At 53.1% G+C, this 22,510-nt stretch overlaps 2 protein-coding genes across 9 annotated transcripts in view; both read right to left on the reverse strand.

Moving 5' to 3' along the window:
* Nucleotides 1-15,079, reverse strand: part of ARHGEF18 (Rho/Rac guanine nucleotide exchange factor 18) — a 42,759-nt gene extending 27,680 nt beyond the window's left edge. For 2 of the 7 annotated variants that reach the window (XM_085211804.1, XM_085211803.1), the window contains exons 1-9: nt 13,749-13,943; nt 9,794-9,930; nt 8,963-9,426; nt 7,150-7,360; nt 6,840-6,951; nt 6,338-6,395; nt 6,072-6,116; nt 5,743-5,823; nt 5,269-5,375 (exon numbers count right to left, since the gene is read on the reverse strand). In XM_085211804.1, the coding sequence (XP_085067930.1) occupies nt 5,269-5,375; nt 5,743-5,823; nt 6,072-6,116; nt 6,338-6,395; nt 6,840-6,951; nt 7,150-7,360; nt 8,963-9,426; nt 9,794-9,930; nt 13,749-13,824 (1,291 nt within the window). In that variant the 5' untranslated portion in view covers nt 13,825-13,943. Of the gene's footprint in view, nt 1-4,989; nt 5,159-5,268; nt 5,376-5,742; nt 5,824-6,071; nt 6,117-6,337; nt 6,396-6,839; nt 6,952-7,149; nt 7,361-8,962; nt 9,427-9,793; nt 9,931-13,748; nt 13,947-14,723 lie in introns of those variants that run through there. The other 5 variants (XM_085211805.1, XM_085211801.1, XM_085211800.1 and 2 more) reach the window with 5 other exon arrangements.
* Nucleotides 15,080-17,089: 2,010 nt separating this feature from the next.
* Nucleotides 17,090-22,510, reverse strand: part of INSR (insulin receptor) — a 39,136-nt gene continuing 33,715 nt past the window's right edge. For both annotated transcript variants that reach the window (XM_085211806.1, XM_010725063.4), the window contains exon 21: nt 17,090-21,446. In XM_085211806.1, the coding sequence (XP_085067932.1) occupies nt 21,092-21,446 (355 nt within the window). In that variant the 3' untranslated portion in view covers nt 17,090-21,091. The remainder of the gene's footprint in view (nt 21,447-22,510) is intronic.

Here is a 22,510-nt window from a genome sequence, read left to right on the forward strand (position 1 = left end):
CCCGCCCTGCTGGGCCGAGCAACCGCTCCTGCCCAGGTGCAGAATCCAGCACTTGCTCTTGTTAAACTCCACACAGCCGGTGATTACCCAGCTCTCTAATTTGTCCGGATCCCTCCGGAAGGATCTCTATCCACCCTCGGTGGAGTCAACAGCTCCCAGTTTTGGAGAGCCAGCGAACTTGTTCAGAACACCTCCTCGTCCTACGTCCAAGTCATTCAGGAGAACATGAAAGAGAACAGGCCCTAAAGCAGAGCCCTGAGGAACAGCTCTGTGTGAGTTTCCAGGGGCCCTGCCTTCCGTCAGCGCCTGCCCGCAGCACCAACAGAGACGACGGGCTGTTAATAGATGGCACACAGCACCTCAAGTGACAGCTCTAGCACGGCAACGCCTGTGTCTGTGCAGCGCCGGGGCTTTACTCTAAATACGGAGTTCATCATTAAAAGCCTGGCAGGATTTGCTGTTCAACACAATGTGTTTGCAGCAACTTCTGCCGAGGTGTTGGGTTGGGTTGGCAGCGCTCACCTCCCAGCTGCCCTGCAAGCACTGCGCCCTCGCAGCAAAAGCAAAGGAGGCACAGCTTCACTGTCAGCAGCTTTGTGTGCTGACTTGTGTAACTAATTTGCTGGAAAAATGGTTCCCTGGTACTGATAGTATCTGTGACTTGACCTGGTGCTAGCACAGTGCCACCAAAGAAGACTTCTCTGGAGAGAGGAGAAATCAGAACACCTTACAACCTCCTCTCCCACCCAGTCTGCTTTGCTCTGAGCTTGTAGTGCTGAGCTCCATCACTGATTTGTCATGTTTTAATGTGCATGTGCAAGCTGCCTGTCAAGCCTGACAATGCAACATGCACAATTACAAAGCAAAGCTTAAAACCCACCTTACAGCTTTCACACACTGCTTTTCACACACCTGACACCATTTTGGCTGGAGATGGGCTGAAATCTATTGCCACGAGGCCAATATTGTCTCTAGTTTCCATGTTGCAACCTACTTCATTGATTTTTTTTTTTTTTTTTTTCATCTTATATTTGCAAGCTTTTCAGAAATGTTCCCTTTTGTTCTGCTGCTGTACAGGACTAAGTACAAAAAGATCCCAGTTGTTTATCAGGGCCCCTCAGCACTAAAGTAATACAGAGAAATAATCATTAAATAAAGCAGTCTGAGGGTAAACAGCTGGCTGCTGCTTTGTGACAAATGAATCCTTGGACACTTCAAACTTTGTGCTTCGCTATAATATTAAACTTCAGCACTGCAGCTTGCCCAGTGACAGCTTTCATGGAGAGAACATGCTGTGCTTGTGTGGTTGGCCTCAGGGCATCTCCACAGAATCAGTGCAAAATCTGGCATAGCAACCGGCTGAAATACTCCATGGCTTAGAGCTAAGGTTTGGGTTGCAAAGAAAAGAGCATTGCACCAGCTTTCTAATCCTGGGTAATTCTCTACAATAATAGAGATTTTCTTACAGAATGGGTAGCAAGCAGCTTGCTGTCACACAGCCTGCTGCACTTGTCAGGCCAGGTGTACGAGCTACTGAGGAAATGCAAGGAACAGCGTGTTGGAAATGTTCCAGATAAAGGCAATTCTATGCAGAAAGTACAAAGTGAAAAGCAAAGAAGCACTGAGAGAACAACATATTTTTTCAGCTTCCTTTTCTAAAACCTCAACAGTTGCTGTGAATATTCAGCAGGGCTGGCGGTACATCTGCAGATTCCTGGTTCAGTGTTTCCACTGAAACCAGCCCCACAGACCACTTTCACAGTTGCCCTCGATCCCACTGTGTTGCCTTGTGACTGCAGTAACCCACAGCCTATCACAGTCGCTCTGGCTTTGCCTGTTTTATTTGCACTCCTGTCAGTAATCATTCATTCTAAGCAGTCCATTTATCACTGTCATCGTGCTACAGCAACCAAACTTCCTTTTCTCCAGAACAGAAGCTTTTTGGCAGTTGTGTCTCTTTCCAGAAATACGAAGTTTAAGTTTGCCTGCTGCTTTTTAGATTTCCCAGGGCTCTGTGCAGGCTGTGAGCAGATATCTCACAACAGAAAATCAACAACATCCTCCTGATTGTAAGGAAAACCTCTCCTTCCCTTATTGGCCTATTGATGTTGCACTGGGAGTTGTAAAAGCAGAAGCGTGTAGGCACAAGTGCAATATGAGAGCTGAATTTCACACGCTGCATTTCAAGCCCAGGCCAAGAGCTGGCCTGACCAAAACCTACCAAGCAACATCAGCAGCAACCTTAGGTTTGCTTTAGAAGAAGACAGTTGATCTGGCCTTGACAAAGAGGACTGAGGCTGCACCTTTCCCATAAGGTCATGAAGATGTAAGTCTCAGTGAAAGAAGTCACAGATGTCCCACCTTTACCCCAGTGCTCAAGCTCAGGTCACTGGGAGGGAAGCAATCCTGCCATCACACCCTTGGCTCCCCTCCATGGCTCAGCCTGCTCAGAGAGCTCCCTCCTGCCAGGGCTTTCCTGGGATCCATCTAACTGCCATTGCATAAACACTGGAAGCATGTTTATAAGAAAGGATTAATTTAGGCACAGAACCTTTTCTACCCTTGACAGCTGAGGCTCAAAAGGAGCTTTCTTCATTTCCAGGTGAACAATAAACCCAGAGGCTCTCATCTCAAAGTTTATACAACAGCAAAGTTTGGGTGGCCACAGCTGTTGAGATCCCAGTTACCATAAACACTGCTCTTTGTTCTTCGTCCCTGCCAGAGTCCTGACACCGCGTCTGGGAGCCTGAACCTGGAGCTCCCTGCACCGAGAGGCTTTGTGCTGCATGCGAGGGCAGAGGGGAGGAACTGGGATGTAGAGGTAAGCAGGTGACCCCACACATAGGCACCCAGGCTGCCTGCCTTCTCCATAGCTGGCATGCCCGCTTCTAGCAGAAGAACGGTGAGCTTTGCTATGATTTATGCAGCTCGTTCCCGCCTTCCTCTCCCTGCCTTCAGCCCAGCCCTTTCTATATTCGTTTTTCTTCTATTCTCTTTCTTGGAGCCCGGTTCGCTTTCCGCCACACGGTGGTGCTGCAGTTAAAAATACCACGGAGATCACGTAAACAGGAGCACCTGACCGAGAGGTGGGCCAGGAGGTGGCTGCGGGCCAAAGCAGATAGATGGGGAAATATCCCGAGGTTCTGGCAGCAGCTGCGGCTCAGCATTGACAGAGCGGCTCTCACGTCTGAAGGACAGGCGCAGCACTCCAGCTGCACGGTGGCCCAAATTTTGTTTTTCCAGAGCCCTATCAGTGACTCATCAGGAGACCACTCACTGCTCCAGCTGCAGTCACGGCAACTGGAGATATCAGCTATCGACTCTGCTGCCCAGCAGCAGCTTGCAAAGATTTCAGCCCAGCGTAATCCAAATATAGGCACTCTCAGTCTAACAGCTGTCTTGCAACAAGTCCTCTACACAGACCTGGCCGCAGACAGGCCGTTAATTGTTATGAGCATCACAGAACTCCGCACAATTGCTCAGTCTTAGTTCAAGCCACTGCAAGGGGAGCGCACGAAAATGAGCTCTGCTGCCCAGCCACCCTCGTTAGCTTAAGCAGCGTAATCCCCGAGCAACCCAGAAAGCCAAACGAAATGTCAGTCCCAAACACAAAGCAGTTCTTCTGTCACCATGGAGTTTTTCTGCTGAATGCTAATAACACTCAAGAACATGGATATCTCATGGTAAGTCTAAGAAGCAAGGTAAAGGTTAATATAACTGATCTCCAGTCCCCACACACTTACGATGCCAAGCCACACTGCCATTTAGACAGATAGCTCCAACCCCTGAGATCGTAGAGCTCCAAAACTGCTGTTGAGAGAAGAATCATTCACCCTGCCAGTGACCCCTGAGCAGACAAATTGCGGCTCCAAGCTCTTGCTGCAGCACAGAGCAAAGACTTTCTACAGCTGCTCAGATTCAGGTATTTCTGGTAAAGCAGCATGCAGCACTGCCAACAGAGCCTCCACTAAGAGGTTCCTCAGGCAGGAAGAGCAAAGCATTCTTCTCAAAATACTTGAGTCCCCTCTAAAATGTCCACAAAACACAAAGCACTTCCTCTTACTCAGCTCTCTCCTTTCTACTTTCTGCTGTGATGCCTCTAAAATGTTCAGTAATGGCCTGTGGTCCTTTTCAGTTCTCCTCTGCCCTGGAGGGAGAGTACGTTTCTCACGACATGTGCCCAAGGGCAGCCAGTGCTTCTGCCCCAGGAAGGTTGTACTGACCTTAAGAGCCTCTGAGAGTTCTTCACTTGAGCGTGAGAATTACTGGAGGATACAGGGTGGAGAAAGAGAGCAATTCTCTCATTTCCAAAAGATTTAATCTACCCACAGGCAGCCCCTTAGGAATTAAAATGTTCTTCAGTGCCCTGAGGACAGGGTTTGTCAATCAGCCAACGCTGTGCAGCAAGGCCCCAGGAAAAGCAGTGAGAAGACAGTCTCCCATGCATGCCTGCAAAGGCACAGCTGCCATTCTTGTGCGCTGCATGCATGTGAAAAGCAGCATCCATGCAGATCCTGGGAGTCCCAACTGAACTGCTGTGTTAGTTGTTAAGGGTTTGGGTGCTCCAGGAATCCCTATGCACATACCCAGGGTAGGTGCTGAGCTGTCTCATCACTGCATTAGTTAAAAAACAGCCTAAAAAGCAGCTTCACCCAGGCAGCAGGGGCAAAACAGAGCTTTGTGTAAAAACAGCTTGTTAAAGTTGACCTAGAAGCCTCCTTTGGGTAAAGGGGTAGGAAATGATCAGTGGCCAAAGATAACAGGGATAAAATATCGCCCAGCAGGATTTAGTGATCATTTAGACTATCTGGAGAATAACCAAGCCGGGCCAAGCAGCAGGGTGGGTAAATCGAGCCAGGCAGAAAAGTGAAGCAACCCATGAAACCCATGAGGCTGACTGAAGCAGGGGAATGGGTGTCCTGAGAAGCGGGGGATGGGGAGCGGGTGACAGCCAGGCTGGGTCAGAGCAGCAGCGACAGCCATACTCACTCAGGCACTGCAGACCACTTTTATTCCCGAGAGGTTTGGCACACAGCGAGCAGCTGGTGCCACTGGAGAAAACCCCTGGCACAAGCTGGTGCCGATTGACCTCTTTCCAACTCTCTTTTGGCTCCTTTGTTTCTTTCTCCTTCTCTTTTGATTGCTCTTTGTTCTTACCCTGGAAGGAGAGAACAACATAGCTCCGTTACACCTTGCACTGCTCACAATTTGTTGGTAAAACCAAGCAGGCAGGACTGGCACAAAGCAGAGCAGTGCATCTCTCCCTCACCTTATCCTTCTGCCAGGACCCGGTGACACGGCTCCGCAGGGAACTCAGGCGTCGCATCACCTTTGTGCCTTTCTCTGCTTTCTCACTCTTTCCACTGTCCTCATTTCTGAAAAAGACCAAAATCATCTTACCTAAGGAGAAGATAACTGGCCAAGCACAGTTCAAAGAGATCACTGATGAAGTTTATCAGAAGGATTGCCTTAGGACCCCATCCCTGGGCTCTCCACCCCCTGGAAAACCTGGTTCAACATCAGTCATTCTTGAAAACAAGGACATGAGCTTTTGGATTCTGTCCAGCTCTGGTTTTGGTCGAAGCCATGCGCAATGGGGCCACAATCCAGGCTGAGCCATGGCAGACACCAATATTCCATGCACGCCATTAGTAGAGCAGTAGAGCTTTGATGAAGAGGGGCTAGAAATAAGAGTCTGCTCCATGGATACAAAGTGTGTGGATTACTGCCCACCTCACTTACTCATTAGACAGGAACTCAAACCAGGTGAGATTCTGCTGGGAAGAATCACTGCCTTCTTGCACGCAAACTCTCTTTTTCGCCCTGTTCAGGGAGAAGACATCAGACACATAGCAAAAGACACAAGAGCAGATCTTTGGAGATGGGCAGAGATACAGAAGAAGTATGTGAAGTGCTACATATTCATGCAAATCCTGCCTGGCTTCACTGGAAGGATATGGTGATTCTGGTGCCTTCCCTGCTTGACCACTGGGCTCTGCACCTCATCTGAGCATAGATCCCAGGCAGAACAATGACCTCCCTGCCCAAATCTCTTTACCAGACACACTCACCCATGATACTGTTTCAGCTCCTGAAGTACCTGCTGTACTATTAGCCTATGAGGGATAGAGCAGAAGAAAAGCAAAAAATTAGAAAATTTTCTTGCAAAGAAATTCTGCAGCCCACAAAGAATCAAGCACTAGTCTACAATCAACTACTGAGCCGTGCCCTAGCATAGAGTGGGATCTTCCTTATAGCTTGTTGATGGATGTCCAGTAGCTCAGATGCACACAAAAATCTCAGTCATCTCAAAACAGCCAGGACTGACAATACCTACACTTGGTCTGGGGACACGTGGTCCTTCTCCAGCATCTCCAGAGCAGGGGGTTCAACACCTGGAACAGAAAACACTCTCAGAAGACACCCTGGTTTTCTGTATCACACCTTCCTTCTCCAGTCTGTATTACACTGAATTCCTGCTTGCAGCTAGATGATAGGGGCTGGCACCACCCAGAGACCCTCCAGCTTCCCTGCATGCTGTTCCTCTACTTACTTCTGGACAATTCTCTACATTTGTTCCTAGGATACTGTCATTGATTTGTATAAGTGGGGAATGACCAATACATGGCAATGAGTCACTGGGGACATATCTGTGCTTAGACTGCTCTGAATTGAGATCAGACTCCAAGTCAGCTTGACTTCATCTGGGTGCTTCTGGAGACCACATGGAAGAGAAGGGCAGAGGCTGTCTAGACTTGCAGAGGCTGCATCTCTGGTTTTATAACTTAATCACAGATAAGCTGAATTCATTTGAAGCTATTCATGTAGTCTCTACAAACCTTCCACGGCTGAAAGAGGAGTGTTGAAACCACAGGGTGCCTGGGGGGAGGCAGCCTTGCAGGCTGAAGGGATGGACAGTGGCCTCAGTCTCTTCCCATCACCGACACGTTCCTAGAGCAGTAAAAAGTCAAGGACATCTTCAGTCCTTTGTGCACCAGGAGAGCTTCCATCAGGGCACAGCTGGCAAGGTGCAAGGCAGGGAATGGGGCTCCCACGCCAAGTGCCAGCAGTCATCCCTGCCTTCCCACAGCCCCCCACCCTGTGTGCCACCCAGCAGTGCCAGGGTGCTGCACCCCATTGCACACTCACCGCCTCCCCTGAGCCCAGGCCGGCCGTGCCGCTGGGTCGCAGTGGCTCTATCTGCACTTTGATCACCATGCTGCCCTCACTGCTGCTCCAGGCTCCCTGCTTCCCTCCGGGCAGCTGCAGGGACACACGAGGCTGTGTGCAGGACCCGCTCCCTTTCTCCGCCTCCTCCTGCTCTGGATCACTGCCTCTCTCTGTGGTATCCAAGCTGAACCTAAATCGGCAGAGAGTAAGAAGCCAGCTTAGCAAGGCCATCCCTAGTGACAGGCACAGCACAGCCCCTGCCATGTCCTGACAGTCCTAAAAGGCCTACAGATAAGACAAGGAGGGCCACCACACCAGGATATGGGAGGGGGAATGCCAGGAAGAGTCAGCTTGGACACCGAGAAAACAAAAGCATTTTGTCTGGCTGCCCTCAGCTGGCTCATGAGCTCCTCAGTCACCTGGGATGTCCCATGCTGGGATGTTCAGCAGCTCCTGGGACTCCACAGCTGTCTCACCCTTGTAAAAGCCGCTGCCCCACTGGCTGCAGTGCACCGTGGGCATTTAGAAATGGCAGATGTTGTCGTTTGTCGACTCACCAGCGTGGCATCATGTCGTAAATCCTGCCCCTCTGGTCCCAGCTTTGAGGAAGGGAAAATAAACCCTCTTCTGGGAAACGAGGGGCAGGGCAACCCCCAGCACCCCACGGCTTCCTGGACACCGAATGCTGCTGCAGTGCCAGCAGTGTAGGTACAGAATGGTGGATAGGGCTTGGTGGAAAATCTTACTCTCTGCAGCAGGTTCTGCCTGCAGCTCACTGCTACTTTGCTCCCACTGCTGGGCTTCAGGAAGCATTTGCTTAGAGGACAGCAGGGCACGTTCCCCTTCCCTGCCCCTCCACTCACACATGCTTCATCACTGACTGAGGAGACCAACGCGGACAGCTGCTCTGTGCCACCACTACTCATGTGCCTGTTGCTCTGTAAGCTGTGAATGATCCACGGCACACGGCACAATGGGTCTGAGAACCAGAGACAGAGCTTGATAAAGAACTGCCAAGATTTCGTGCTGAGATAATTTTAGTGTACCTTATAAGGAGGAGAGATATAAATAGTCATTGTTGGCTTGCACCTAGCTCCCAGCCAGCAGAAGGATCAATATATTTGTCAGCAGGGTGAACGTGCATGCAGGAACCCAAAGCAGGAATGGAGCACGGCAGTGATACCATGCCTGTAAACCATTCTCAGCTCAGCATCAGGCCACACATTCACCCTCTTCTGCAGCCACGGAGGGCAGGGGGACAGAGTGGTGTGGCCCTGGCACAGGTTGCACAGAGAGCTGTGTGTGCCCCATTCCTGGAGGTGTTCTGGGCCAGGCTGGATGGGGCCCTGGGCAGCCTGATCTGGTGGGATACAACCAGCACACGGCAGATGGTTGGATCCAGATGATACTGAAGGTTCCCTCTGCCTAAGCCATTCTATGATTCTGTGATAAGAAAAGTGTTGGCTCTCTTTATCCACTGGAGTGAGCAAAGATCCCTCTGAGCCAGAGGATGAAGGCTATTATGGCAGCTGTGCTGTTCAAGAGCCCCCTCCAGACAGAAACAAGCTTTCCCCAGAAGGGAGGTCCTGGGCCCAAGACCAGGATTTTTCTATTGCCAAGAGATATAAAAGCTCCCTGCTGCACGATCTCTGTCCTTCTCCATCCCACCCAACACGGGCAGTGAGCACACAGCTGCTTTGGGGCAGGAAATCACCCAGCAGCAGTGCTCTAACTCCACCTCGAGCAGCACCATCCCGTGGTATGTACCAAATGTCCCCTCGTGGGCTGTTACCTGCGCTTGCAGTCCACAGGAGACAAGGGGCTCTCCCAGCTGTGCCTCCTAGAGGTAGACATGGATCTCACCAGCGTGGGGAAGGACTCTGAGGCCTCCTGGAGGTCCAAAGCTTCATCTTCCTCCGCAGGACATGCAGCAGTGCTGGCAGCTTTGTTCAGAAAGTGGCAGTCGGCCTCACCATAACGCATGGAGCAGGAGATGGGATTGGAAAAAGCAACATCCACAGACATTTTTCCCAGAGCCCCCGATCTCTCCTCCAATAAGCAAATGGCAGATGCAGCCTGGGGGGCAGCTTCTGGCCGTGCTGCCATCTCTGGCACTGTTTTGTTAGCTGGTGGGCTCAGAAGCCCCAGGTCTTTGTAATACTCTGTGCCGTGCAGAGCGGAGTCTGAGAGGAGATCCTCCGTGCTGCTGTGTAAGTCTGCTGCTGGGACGTCCAGCTCTGTGGAAGATGAGTCCTCCTGCAAAGGCAGCAAAGGCTCATCCTGAGCACTGAGTCCATCGAAGATCCTCGCACACCTCCTGCCAAGGGGCACTTCCCATGCTGGGGCTGCTCTTCTGCGTGGACCTGTCCCATACCCACCCGCTGAGTTTGCTCCAGGGACTTACAAAGGTTGCTTCCACCCTAACATCTCTCCATGCCTCATTCCCACTAATGCTCAGCAACAGAAGCACTATGACCTTGTATCCCTAGTTAGTTTGGGTCAGTACTCCTTTCTCCCATCCCTACTCCATCACAGACCCTGCTGAATATGGCACTGACCCCTCGGTCTGCTAAGCCCAGCTGCTGCCCTGCATGGTGGTAGTGGAAGGAAAGAGGACACTTGCCTTTTCTTCGGCCATGGTGGTGAACAAGGTGTCATCCTCAGCAATCAGGGATGGGAGGAAACGCTTGGGGCTGTGGTACTCCAAAGCAGAGGGACTGCGGTCAGCGAGCTCCCGTAAGCACGGCTTGCAGTCAGATCCTGCAAGACACGGGGGATCACAGTGTGCCGTGAGACGGCCAGGGTCGGCCCTGCACAGAAGGGTGGCATCAAACAAAGCCCTCCGCTGCCTTGTTCCTTGTGCTCTCAAGGATACTACTGGGCGGTAGGATGGGAGCACTTCAGGCACCACTGAATCATAGAATCATTAAGGTTGGAAAAGACCTCTAAGATCCAGCCCAACCATCGGCCCATCCCCACCATCCCTCCAGCCCCCATCCCCAAGTGCCACATCTTTGCAGCAGAGGAAAAGCGCTGCTCTCCGAGTGCCGGCTCAGTCCTCTCCACGTGGATGTTCCCCACGCAGAGCACTGGGTGGGTGTGAGCCTGAGTGTGTGCACAGCATCCAACGCTCATTGAGAAACAAAACCACGGCCTGGCCTCAGTGCGCGGCGCAGAACATCGCCCAGCTGACTGCAGCACATTCCTATGCAGCGAGACACAGCGTAAACCTTAGCCACCATCTGAACCATTGCATATGACTCACGGAGGCCTTTTATTCTTCTGAGATGCACACAGCTGAGGGGAGTGGAGAGAGGCCAGGCTGCCGGCTGCAGTGCAGGGCTGAAAGCGTGGGGAAAACAGCGAGAGGTTGTGAGTGACCGTATCTATCCAGTAGGAACAGAAATGCATGAAACTGCTGGGAACCCAACGTACTGCAGGAAAGTGAATTGTAAAAATGTTACTGTAAGGAAGATCCTAACAAGAAACCTTGCATCCTCCTGCAAGCTTTAATGCTGCGCGATGCAGCCTGCAAGTAAGGAGTGTGTGGTGCCAGAGCCCAAAAGGCAGCGAGCGCCAGGGAGAAGCTGGAGGTTTGGGTCGTGCTGCATGCTGCAGGCACCAGCTGTTTGTGTGAATCAGCATTTGTGTGTTCAAACGTGTGCAGCTCTTTAAAGGGGTTTTAAGTTGTATAGCAGAGAAAACAGCCCATTAAGGCATTGTTTTAATTAAGAGAGCCTTAGTGTAAGGCTGGTTAAGGGTCACCCAGTGAGCGTTATCATCTTATCATCACCTTCTGATTTCCCCTCTTCACATGCAACCAAAAATCAGAGTGCTGGCCAACCAGTGCACATTCTGACACAGCCCCCAGGAAGATGAGCAGCCAAAGGCATTGGTGGATGGCAAAAGCTGTTGAACTCAGAAATGGGCTGGGATTGAGACTGGAGTAAGCTGATCAAGGGGAGCAACCAGGGGGCTGGGGAGGTGTGAGGAGGTGAGGACAAATGTTTCTCCTCTAGAAGCACAAGGAGGGAAGCAGGAGGAGGCTGCCTGCCTTCACAGTCCCTTGCAGCCTCAGAGAGAGGAGCAAGGCCTGGAAAAGCAGAGATGGAGCTGTGAGAGCTGGTGAGCGCTCAGCCTGACAGAGGCCAGAGCCCTGCGGGTTGAGCTGAAACAAAGGGGTGTTTTCCTGCGGGGTGGGTCGCAGCCGTGCCAAAGCTGGCTCCACACTTAGGCTCCATCCTGCAGCTCTGAAGTGGGTCCCTGGATCAGAGTCAGCTCCTCGGAGGCCTGGAAAATATTCCCTGTGCCGCGCAGAGCTCTGGCTTTGGCTGTGATGTGGCCTGCAGTTGATGCCCCTGCGGCTCCACCACGCAGCTCATGCCCCCCCCGGGCACTTCAGACACTGCTGTTCAGCACACGATAAATCAGGTTTGCAGCCAGTGGCAGCACAGTGACCGTTGGGCACCGGCACGTGGCTGCGGCAGTGGGGACACCATTTTAGGCAATGTGTGAGAGCCACGTTGGATTCTGGGCTTCTTGCATTTAGGTCCTCTGTTGGTGACCTTGGGCTACCACCGTGCAGGGAGCCAACACTTGGGCATAGGGATCCCGTGGAGGGGCTCACTGGGGAAAACGCGTTTTCAAGCATCAGCTTATGGCAAGGTGAACAAGGAAGGAGCAGATGGGAGCTGGGAGCATCCCTGTATCTGAGATGGATGTGGTCACCCCTCTACCAGCAGGAAGGGCACACCCCAAGGCCCTGCCTGGCTGTTGGAAGGATGCTGCTCCATCTTGCTACCGCATGGTGCCTGGGGAATGGCCCTGCAGCTCCCCGGCACAGCCAGGCACCTGCCTTCACGTTTCCTCTGCTGAAGCTGGAGATGAGATGACAAAATGACACTTCCAAGAGCACACGCTGTTTGGTTTAGGGGAACATTAAGCAGATTAGGTATTGCGGTTGCTTAATTCGCCTCTGGCCAGGAACCATAAAAGGTTATTGCTGCAGGGAGCAGCTTCACCAGAGGAATTCCCAGGGCAGAGCTGGGGACGAAGCGTTGCACACGAGTGGGGCTGTGCTGGGCTGGACTTTGCAGAACATGGAGATGCTGGGCTTCTGCCTGGGGAGGAAGGAAGTGGCGGCCAGCGTCTCCGGCACGCAGCATCTGAGGCAGTCTCGGGGTGTTTGGTGCCATTGGGTCAGTGGGACCCACCAGCTGAGTCCAGAAGGAAGAAGAAAGCAGAACAAAGCTGGGCATTTCCCAGCAAATGGGGATAGAGGCCCCTAAGCTCTGAAGGCATCACAGATAGGAACAAAGCAGCATTTGGTCCCCCGGGCTCTGCCCCGCTCGCCCAGCACAGCACCACGGGATGACCAGAACGAGAGGGGCATTTAACTGCAGAGAAGTGCTGAGCTCACTGTGCCAAAATCGGATAAAGCGGAGCACTTTGCCCGCGCCGGGCCCCAGCTCATCGTGTGCTGGCAGAGGTGGGGATTGGCTCATGCGACCGGGGCTGAAGGAGGGGAGAAGATAAGCTGTCCAATGCTGCAGCACGCTGCACAGCAAGCAGCCTTATCGCTACCTTTGGGACCTGGTGCTCCGGGCACGCGGGGCCAAGCGAGTGGGGAGGCAGCTAGGGGGGCTCAGCAGGGCTGAGAGGAGTTCGCAGCCCCCGATACCCTCTGGGCTGTGGTACTGCCCAGGCATTGAGCTCAGGACAGCTGTGGGCTGGGGATGCTCCTCAGAGCGGTTGGTACTTGTGGGCACTGAGGCTGATGTATTTTGCACAGGAGCCTGGTTGAGCCTTTGCAGTGAGCCCAGCACGGTGTGGAGTGTCCCAGTGCAGGGTTGGGGGCTGCTCCTGCTCCAAACCAGGCAGCTCAGAACCAGGTTCTTCTGCACATCCACAAAGGGAGAGGAGATTGAGGGGGGAGAAAAGCACTGATGTGTATCTCAAGCTCTAATGCCACACAGATAACTGTACCCAAATTGTTGGGCCCAGGGCAAAGTTTGCAATGAGAATGGCAGTGTCCAGCTCCTCTGGGACCACGAACGTCTCCTGTTCTGGGGCTCTCCCCTCTCCCTTTCCAAGTTGCAGCTCTGTGCAGCAATGAGGCCAGCTCACATCACCACTGGATTTCCCATCCCAAGAGCCACCATGACCTGGCCCAAGCCCTGGACACAAGGCTCTGCTCCTCAGCCCACTCTGAGGCTGAAGGAGATTTTGCCCAACATCTCCTGGGACACCGAACTCTGAGCACACAACACGAGGCTCAGCGCTCGGCCGGCAGCACGCAGACAGCTGCCTGCAGGCTCTGGGACCTCCGGCTCGCTGGCAGCAACAAAACGTATTTATTACAAAACCAGAAGACTGATATTTAACCCATTAGCCAGCACATAAAGGCATTGACGTGCCTTGAGAAGGACACGCGGCGGAAGGATCGGCAGAAACTGACACGTAAGCAGCGTCCCCACGGAGAGGAGCAGTGGGCACCGGTGCTGGGGGGACCCCGAGCTCCCTGCTGTCCCCTCCGCCCCGCTCGGCTCAGCCCTCTCTCCCCACACACACGTTGTTACCTCGTTTAAAGGACCACCGCTTCTTCCAGCGCTTGGAGAACGACGGCCAGGAGTGGTTGAGCAGCGAGTCCGACATTGGGGCACCCCCAGAGCCCCACGTATGGACGGCCCTGAGCCGGAGAGGACGGCTCAGAGCACAGCGGAGCTCGGTGCAGTCTAAGGCAGCGCTGCAAGCTGCAGCCCAGGGGCTGCCAAGGGGGGAGTGGAGCAGCCAAGTGTTTTGTCAGAAGTATCAGCTGATGGGAGCTGCGGCCAGAGAGAAATTCCTGCTCTCCGGCGTTCCCACCTGTGTGACAGCTCTGGGACTTCCTGCAGTGGAGACTGAGGATTGGTGACCCCACGGCACACAGAGCCCTGCAGCGCTGGTTGATGGATGCAGGGTGGAAGCAGAACATGTGCACCCAAACCTGCCCCAAGCTCCCTGCTCCACCCCGTCATCTGGGACCACTCTGGGGTCAGTGGGAGCCATCTCCAAACTGCCCACAGGCACCAAATTCCCACCTTGCCATGTCTGAGCCCCATTGCCATCGGCTCCCCCAGCACAGACTGGCTGCAGGCTCTGCTCCCAACCCCTCACCGTGCTGACAGAGCCCGATTTCACCCTTGTGCTGCTGCTGGCCTGCAGGACTCTCTCCTGCTGTGCAGATTGCAGCCTCGCAAGGCAGAGCTTCTGGGGCCTGCTTTGGGATGGTGTCACACAGGGGTGGATGGCAAAGAGCATTTCTCCACCCAGCTGCAAACCCCAAAGCATCGCCTCCCACGCAGCTATAGCAGGGATCCACCCATCACTTGGGGGCACAGCCATGGGGGCTCAGAGCCCAGTGCTGCCCGAAGGGAACCGGCAGGACTCCCTATGGGTTAAACCCCAACCTCCCAGCGCTGGGGTGAAGCTGCTTCCGCACAGAGCCTCGAGGAAGCCGCGCAACAACCCTGAGATGGAGCTCACACAACACATCCTGGAGGACAGCAACTCACCCTGAGGGCCGCAGGCATCTCCAGCAATGTCCTCGCACAGCACAGCTGCACCCCGCAGCCCGGATCCTACAGGTGCACCGCGAGCAGCAGCCCCTCATTGAGGAAGGAAGATCCACACCGCCGAGCGGCTCGCGGGGGCCTCGGGCTGCACCGCTTCACCGCTTCCCCTTTCCGAAGGCGCAAACAAAACCGCCGCGCCCATACCGCTGCTCCTTCGGTGGTGGCCCTATGGCAGGGGATGGGGCCGTGGGGGTCCGGCCGCCCCTCCCGGGGTTGTGCACCCCAAACCGCCCCCTGCGGGGTCCTGGGAGCTGCTGAGCGGTGCTGGGCACGGTGACTGTGGTTGCTGCAAACGGCTTCCTGTTCCGTTCGGAGAAAAAGTGCTCTGCGTGCAGTGTGAGAGCCCGGCACGCACGGGCTGTGCCCGCAGCTCCTCGCACCGTGGGCTCTCAGGGCTGTGCGCTGGCAGAACCCCGGCCCGGCAGGCCCTGCCCTGGTACTGAAGCAACGGAGAGGAACCAAAGCACAGAGATGATGGCGGCGGCCTGGGAGCCCCACGCACGCACCTCTCCCCGCAGCCCCGCGCACACGCTGGCCTCAGCCAAGCCCTAATCAGAACAAGATCAGCTCACACTCCAATTACTCAGAGACCGCAGCTTTGGCAACGCTTGGGATAGCAATTACCCCGTGCTCCAGGAAACCACAAGAGCAAAGAGGAATTAAGGTTTCATTTCTCTAAGTCCACAAGAGCGCAATGAGTATCACATCGGGGCTGCTCAGACAGCAGGCCGATGGGACAGCAGGGATCCCAAGGATCAGAGCTCATCCCTCATCCACAGTGGTGGACGTGGTTTGGGGCTGAGTGAAGCGGTGCACCTGGAGGAGCGATGAGGGACACAGACACACAGACACACAGACACCAGCACCCCCCCGCATCGCCGCCTGCAGACCTCTGCGACAGCAAGGACACGCTTTGTTTGCATCCTGAGAGCAAACCTGTGCCTGGAGACGCAATTCCCAGACATTTCCAAGTATGCTTCTTTCTCATCGCTCTTCCGATGACAGAACTCCAGATGGGCTCAGAGGCCGCACTCGGCCCCATCCAGCGCCACGGCTGGATGCACGGCAGCACTAGGTGGCATCAGCTCTGCACAATCTCTGCTGATGGACATCCCTGCACATCACAGCACTGGAATTCACCGCAGACCAACCGGGGTGGGGAGTGCCATCGGGGTGGCCACCACCTCTCAAAAGAAGGAGCGTTCTTTGCAAGGACTCCGCTGCACTGCTCACACTGATGGCAATTCATAGCACGGGGTGGGGAGCCTCTGAGCCCCACGCTGAGCTTTGAGCTGAGCCCTGAGCTGAGCCCTGAGCTGAGCCCTGAGCTGAGTCCTGAACTGAGCCTTGAGTTGAGCCCTGAGCTGAGCCCTGAGCTGAGTCCTGAGCTGAGCCCTGAGCTGAGCCCTGAGCTGAGCCCTGAGCTGAGCCCCGTGGCTCTTTGGGCCTCACACCACTCATTTTGTAGCTGAAAGCATTGCATGCTCTGAGCTGGGAGCTCAGAGCTTTCCCTGTGGTAAAGCAGCCTTTGGTGTTGCAGAGACAGCGGAAACCAAATGGAAGTTATTCTTGGATAATTTATTCAGAATTTTAATATAAACCGTCAATTGCTCAACATTCTGTCACACAGCAAGGGTGTTCTCTTAATACTCAATGTTATTTTCTGTACAGGTCACTGCTCGGCTTTAAAACATACGAAAACAATGATAAAATAAAGGCTTTGAGGTTTTTTTCCGTTTTTCTTTTTAATCACGGCACATTTGATCCTCTATTTCATACAAGAGGGGTCTGCAATGCCATCCGCAACACAACCTGCATGCTGTGAGCTCAGACACGCGGTGAGGAAGGTGGGAGCAGCACAATGAAGCACTGCCACAGCTCTCGGGGCGGCTGCAGCCGGAGCAGTGTTTGCTTTTGGCTGTGAGCATCCATGGAGCCCCGCAGGCTGCGTTCCGCCGCCCCACCACCAGCAGCGCTTTGCAAACAAAAGCCAAATGCGGCGCTTTCCATCACAGCTCACCTTTTTCAAACGGCCTAAGAGTTGCCAGCGGCTGCTTTGCAGGTGATGAGAGAAGCGTTTGGAAAAAACGGTCGTTTGAAGCAAGGTGGACTTGGAGGGAGGGCTTTGGGAAGAGGCCCGGCTCAGAACGTTGGGTAACACAGAGCTCAATGAGCGCCAGCGCTGGGGCTGCAAACCCACCCAGTGCCGCACAGTGGGAGCCGTCACGGGGTCAGCAGGGCTTTGCTCAGCCCCCCACCTCCCTGTGCTGCAGCACCGTGCGTAGGCAAAAAACGTGACCATGCTGTAGGAGTTAATACTAACTTTATTATACAATATTTTAAAAGTCATTTCTCGACCCGTCCCCCTATCGCTTGCATTGTGCTGCAGTTATTTTGCTGAACCTGCGAGAGTAAGTGCTTACTTTTGAGAAGGACAAGCAATTTAATCTTAAAAAGAAATGCACATTGAACGACAGCAGATCTGGTAAAACCGGCAGCTCCCAAATTGCATTGAAAAGTCCCATTCCTCCACACGTCCATCTGAGCGGAGCCACCGCAGAGCAAGCAGAAGGTGATAAAAAGGCCAAATTAATTCAGTTCATACAAACGCTGAACGAATCCTGCTTTGAATTTCACATACTTCCGAAGTCGCTTCCAACCCATCCGAGAGCCCCTTCCCCCGGAGCACCGCGGGGTGCTGTGGCACAATGCCATCCTCCTCTCTGACCCCATGTGAGGTGCCAGGCTCACTACTGGGCATCACTGCTGGCAGTGACAGCCCTGGAGGACCTCAGGGTCCGGATCCGCATCGCAGCGATGCTAAGGGAACGCCATGGGCTCCCTGCCACCCCCACCATGGGGGCTCAGGGGTAACTGCCACAGCCCCTTCCTGCTCCCCTTTGCTATTCTCCTTCATCACCCTTCAGTCAGTAACACAGTAAGCAACTTTTTCCAAAGAGATACCAACATTAAACGCAACAAAAGTAAAATTAAGCAAAGTGCCCCATTACTATAATACAAATTTAGGAGGAAAGAGATCTACTACCCACAAACTTCGAGTACCCTTAAGCAACCATCGAGCAGCCTCTTCCCTACGCACACAGCACAGAACACCCTCCTTGCAGCTTGGTCTATTTCCTACCACGTTTCCCAACCCAGAGCTGGCACACAGTTTGCAATATCACACAATGAGCTCTTCTATTTTACAACACAATCAGTATTTACAAGCAGCCACGATGGGCTTTTAGCCTCGCAGATGAGCTTTGCAATGCTGCACTGTACGGCAAGAGAAGTACCGGGTTTGGGAGGCGGGCACTGAATGGCACACAAATGTTTCTGGGACCTCTCCAGCCCCACACAACAACACCTGCTGACAGCACAGAGCAAAGCAGTGCCGTGGCTTCCTGCTCTGCTGGCTTTCAAAGCCGCAATGCGGCTCGGGGCACCTCTTGCTGCTCCCATAGGGCTGCGGCTGCTCCCCAGCGCATGCAGCTCTGTGCTGTGACAGCAGCACTGCAGGCAGGCTCAGAGCACCCTGCACCATGCTGAGCTGCCCTGCTGGAAGCCTCACGTGGCAGCTGGTTGCAGAGGGGTTTCCCGAACTCAGAGCTGGGCTCTACGATGACGTTCCTTTGCTCTTCCTAATCCCGCAGGTGAGCATCATCTTTTACAGTCATGAGTGGCAACTGCTGGGGCTGTTTGTTTCCATCAGGGCGGAGCATCGTGGCTGAGGATATCCTCCCTTGGGTGCCCCGTGCCGCTCCTGGCCAGGAGCAATGCAGGAAGGACAGCAGTGGGGCTGCTATGCACAGCCCTGGGTCCAACCACTGCTGCTCTCAGTGCGGAGAGGACGACGTGAGCTGCACAGCACGCCTGCAAGGCCCAACACACAGCCCTGCACTGGGCGACTGGAGTGCTGTGTGTGCCCACAGAGCCAACTGATATCAGCCGAGCTGCAGAGCCAGAGCCAGCGCAGCCCTGTGCAAACAGAGCTCAATTCCTGCAGTCACAACCACTGCGATGTAAGATGTCACAACAATGGGGAGGGCTCACTGCAGGCGGCCGCCGCTCGCCCCTCTGTTCACAACGTCCATTAAATGGCTCTTTTTTAGTGTTGGCTTTATTTTTTTTTTCAATCGCAACAGAACTAAGATGATATCAGAGCATCAGATCCAAATTTGCTGCTGTGCATTCGGAGCTGGAAGCAGTTTCCTTTGGTCACTACGACTAAGAACAGCGATCAGCAGTGATGGAGCTGCTCCATCCGCTCCCTTCCGGCCCCAGAATTGGGATCAGCTGATATTGGTTTCGCTGACCCTCACCAGGTCCAGCCCACAACATCGGAACAGGTTTTGAGGTGCGCAGTATTAAAAATATCCTTAAGAAACACTGAGGTAGACTGCACCAGAACAGGACAAAACAACCCCACCGCATCCACCTGCCCCAATTTTACGGATACAGATTTACAGATTCTGCGTGTTTTCTTTAACAAATTGATTTAGCTTTTTTTTTTTTTTTTTTTTTTTACAGTGTTCTATATATTAAAATAAATAAAAAAATTCTAGTAAGAAAAGCTTCTCTTCCTTAGAAAAGTGTGAGAATATGTCTTCTTTCCTGCAGTGTAGCACAGAGCTGCTGCACAGTGGCTACGTGGTAAAGCAGAAGAAATGTAAACGAGGCCTTTGGAAAGCAGAGGCTCTCCCCACACACGGATGCTCGCAGAACCCCAGCGATGTCCCTGCTGGGCACAGCGGGGCTCTGGGCTCTCTGCTGGCAACCTTTGCATTTCGCCGTTAGCATCTCCCTGCCAGCACGCTCCCTCATCAGAACGAGACGCGTTTCGTTTGGCGCTTATTTTCTGACGCTTCGTGCTTATCAGCTCCGTCTTTCATGCAAACAGCAGCAGAACAAAGCTCGGTCCGCACGGATGGAAGTCGACATTCCCCACCAACGCACGGCCGGGGAAACGCGTGGGCAGGGGGAGAGCTGAGCCCACCCAGCCCCGCTCTCGCACAGCACCCTCTCTCCCCATCCACGTCTCCTCTGTGGGCAGAGCTCCTGCAGCCCCCGCAGCTCCGGCGCGGCGCCCAGGGAGGCAGGAGGGCAGCGAGGTGGAGCAGCAGCAGGAGCAGCACACGGCGGTGCTCTCAGCCCAACCAGGGCCACCACTGCTCCGCAGCGCTGCGCCCGGGGCCGATGCACTGCACTGCATAAATCTTGAAAGTGTTTTACAAAGCCTTGTCAAGTATAAACCTAACATGTACTTCATAGCTCCTAAAAGGGTAACCGGCTAAAATTAGTTCCTTCTGAAATCTTTGGACCACTTTAAGACCAAACAATCCCCCGAACTCTCCCCTCCTCGAAAGGACCATAAACAGTCAATAATTTATATGAAGTTAAAATTTAAACTAAAGACATTTTAAATATGTTACAACAAACAATATATATACTCGATGCTGCAAGGACAGAAAACAATTTCTCAGGTCTGGGGACTCCTACTTCGTTTGGTCTTGAAAGGACCCATAAATCTCAGATTTCTGCTCCTTTGGCTCTCAGCATATTTTCCTCATTTCTTAATGAGAGAAAACCTACTCCCAAGAGTCCTCAGTATAAAAATAATCTGTGTAGGATTCGGTCACTCCAGGGAAATGGGGAAAAGAGAAGTACACGCTTCCGAGAAGAGGAAAGCTTCCGTGAGAACGTACAAAACTTATGTACAAAAACCAGAAGTGTATATTTTGCTATACATATACACCCACATATATATACTGCACACACGCACGCACACGCACGCACCCCTGGGCTTCAACCCATTGAAAAAGTACGAAAGCAGCAGCTCTTGGTCAATCTGAGGATCTGGCGCGTCCGACCGCTGTGTTGAACCCTTCGGCTGTAGTGACGAGGATGCCTGAAGCCTGGAATTCTCCTGGAGACGTTTCTGTCCCGCTGAGGTTTGTTCCACACCGTTACACCGCAGCTCAGATAGCGGCGAATTTCACGGCTGTTGTTGGCAAACGCAGATGCTCCTCCTTTAGTTGAACTGACACGGTCGCTTCCTGTTTTGAAACCATGGTTACAGAAAGGAGAGCAGCCATGGAAACCTCTTCCATTTATGTTCACAGATAAGTCCACTGACAACCAGTCAACTTGGCAAAAAAAGGGAAAAAAAAAAAAGTATTAATCATAAGATGATTAAAAATCTGAAGAGTCTGTAGATGTGTGTCATACACTGTGGCAGCAATAACAAAGAGTCCTGAGATTTGTGGAGGGGAGAAAAGCAGACGCAACCCTTGGGCCGACGGGAGGCGTTAGGAAGGACTCGACCTGGGCATGGAGAGGATCCGCCCGTTCTTCTTGCCACCGTTCATGTGAGTGTAAGGTATGTGCTCCTCGTAGTTCCCCTTGAGGGCCATGGAGGGCCCATTGTCCCTCCCCAGGGCTTTGTCCCTCTGTGTGTACGAGGAGGGATCGAGGGGGATGCTCTCCATGTTCTCGAAGTCCATCTCATACTCCTCTGTTTCCAGAGGTTTGTTCTCCTCGCTGTAGAAGAAGGAAACCTCTTGGAAGCTGGGGTGCAAATCCTCCTTCAGCATCTCGATGACCTCAATGAAGGTGGGGCGCATCTTGGGGTTGTACTGCCAGCACATCTGCATCAGGTTGTGCCTGGGTGAGGGCAAACAAGAGTCGGGGATTGGAAGAAACAATTCCACGACTGGCAGAAGCTCACAGAGCAGGACTGCCCACACGCTGCTCCCCACCCCTCACCCCCACTCCAGCCGAGGCCGTGGCTCTCTTTCCCATCTCCATTTTCCCATTCATCCTCTCACTGCTTTTTCTCTATGTCTGTCTAGACTAAAAATTCCTTCCAATTCCTTCTATTGTTCTTGACTCAGCTTCCAAACGATACAGGGCTGCGGTTCATGCACTCCGTGTGTGTGTGTGTGTGTGTGTGTGTGCGCACATCTCACAATTTTTAATTCATTCAATTTTAACTCAGCCTAAAGTTTCTACAGCCTCACGGAAAAGGGGAAGCTGTGCAGAGGACAGAGGCCCTGTGAACAACAAACCCAAGAGAAAAGCTGCAGCAAGAGGTCACGTGTTACCATATCACAAAGAACAAACTTACAAATCTCCTAGGTACAAAAAGAGTTTCAAACTGGAGTTTTCAACCGGCCAGAAGAGACAGCGGGCTTTTTTCATAAAGGTACTCACAAAACATGTTTATTTTTGAGTCTGGGAGCGCTGCTTTGGCCAGCAGTGGGATGGTATAAGAGGCTGCTGGGAACAGGGAGCTACTATTGGCATTCCCTTTCCCAGCCAGGGCTCCTTCCCCCCACTCTGCACGCTGCTCCAGAGGCTCCTTACAGCCTTCAGTCCCAACACCTTGCTCAGGCTGAATGCTTACTAACAGGATTCTTTTTAAACACTCCAACAGCAGCAGCTTAGGGAGCATCTGGGTACGGTTGGGGGATGCAGTCACCCCAGCCCATGGACATTGGACATCACAAGCAGTGGGGGACAGGAACCCCTAACCCCATACATCAGAACGTCTGCCTCCAGGCTGCCACCTCCTCTGGGAGGAGCTCTGCACTCTGCCTCTAGACAGTGTCCTCTTTTAGGGCAGTTGATGCAATGCTTACTTGCATTCTAAGCTTCTCCTGTGCTGTGAATTTCACTTTCTCTACTCTGTACTCACAGTGTAGGCCCCAGGCTGGTTTGATTTCCCC

Source organism: Meleagris gallopavo, chromosome 30 (genome assembly GCF_905368555.1).
Source record: "Meleagris gallopavo chromosome 30, MGAL_WU_HG_1.1, whole genome shotgun sequence".
In the NCBI taxonomy this organism is placed as follows: Eukaryota; Metazoa; Chordata; class Aves; order Galliformes; family Phasianidae; genus Meleagris; species Meleagris gallopavo.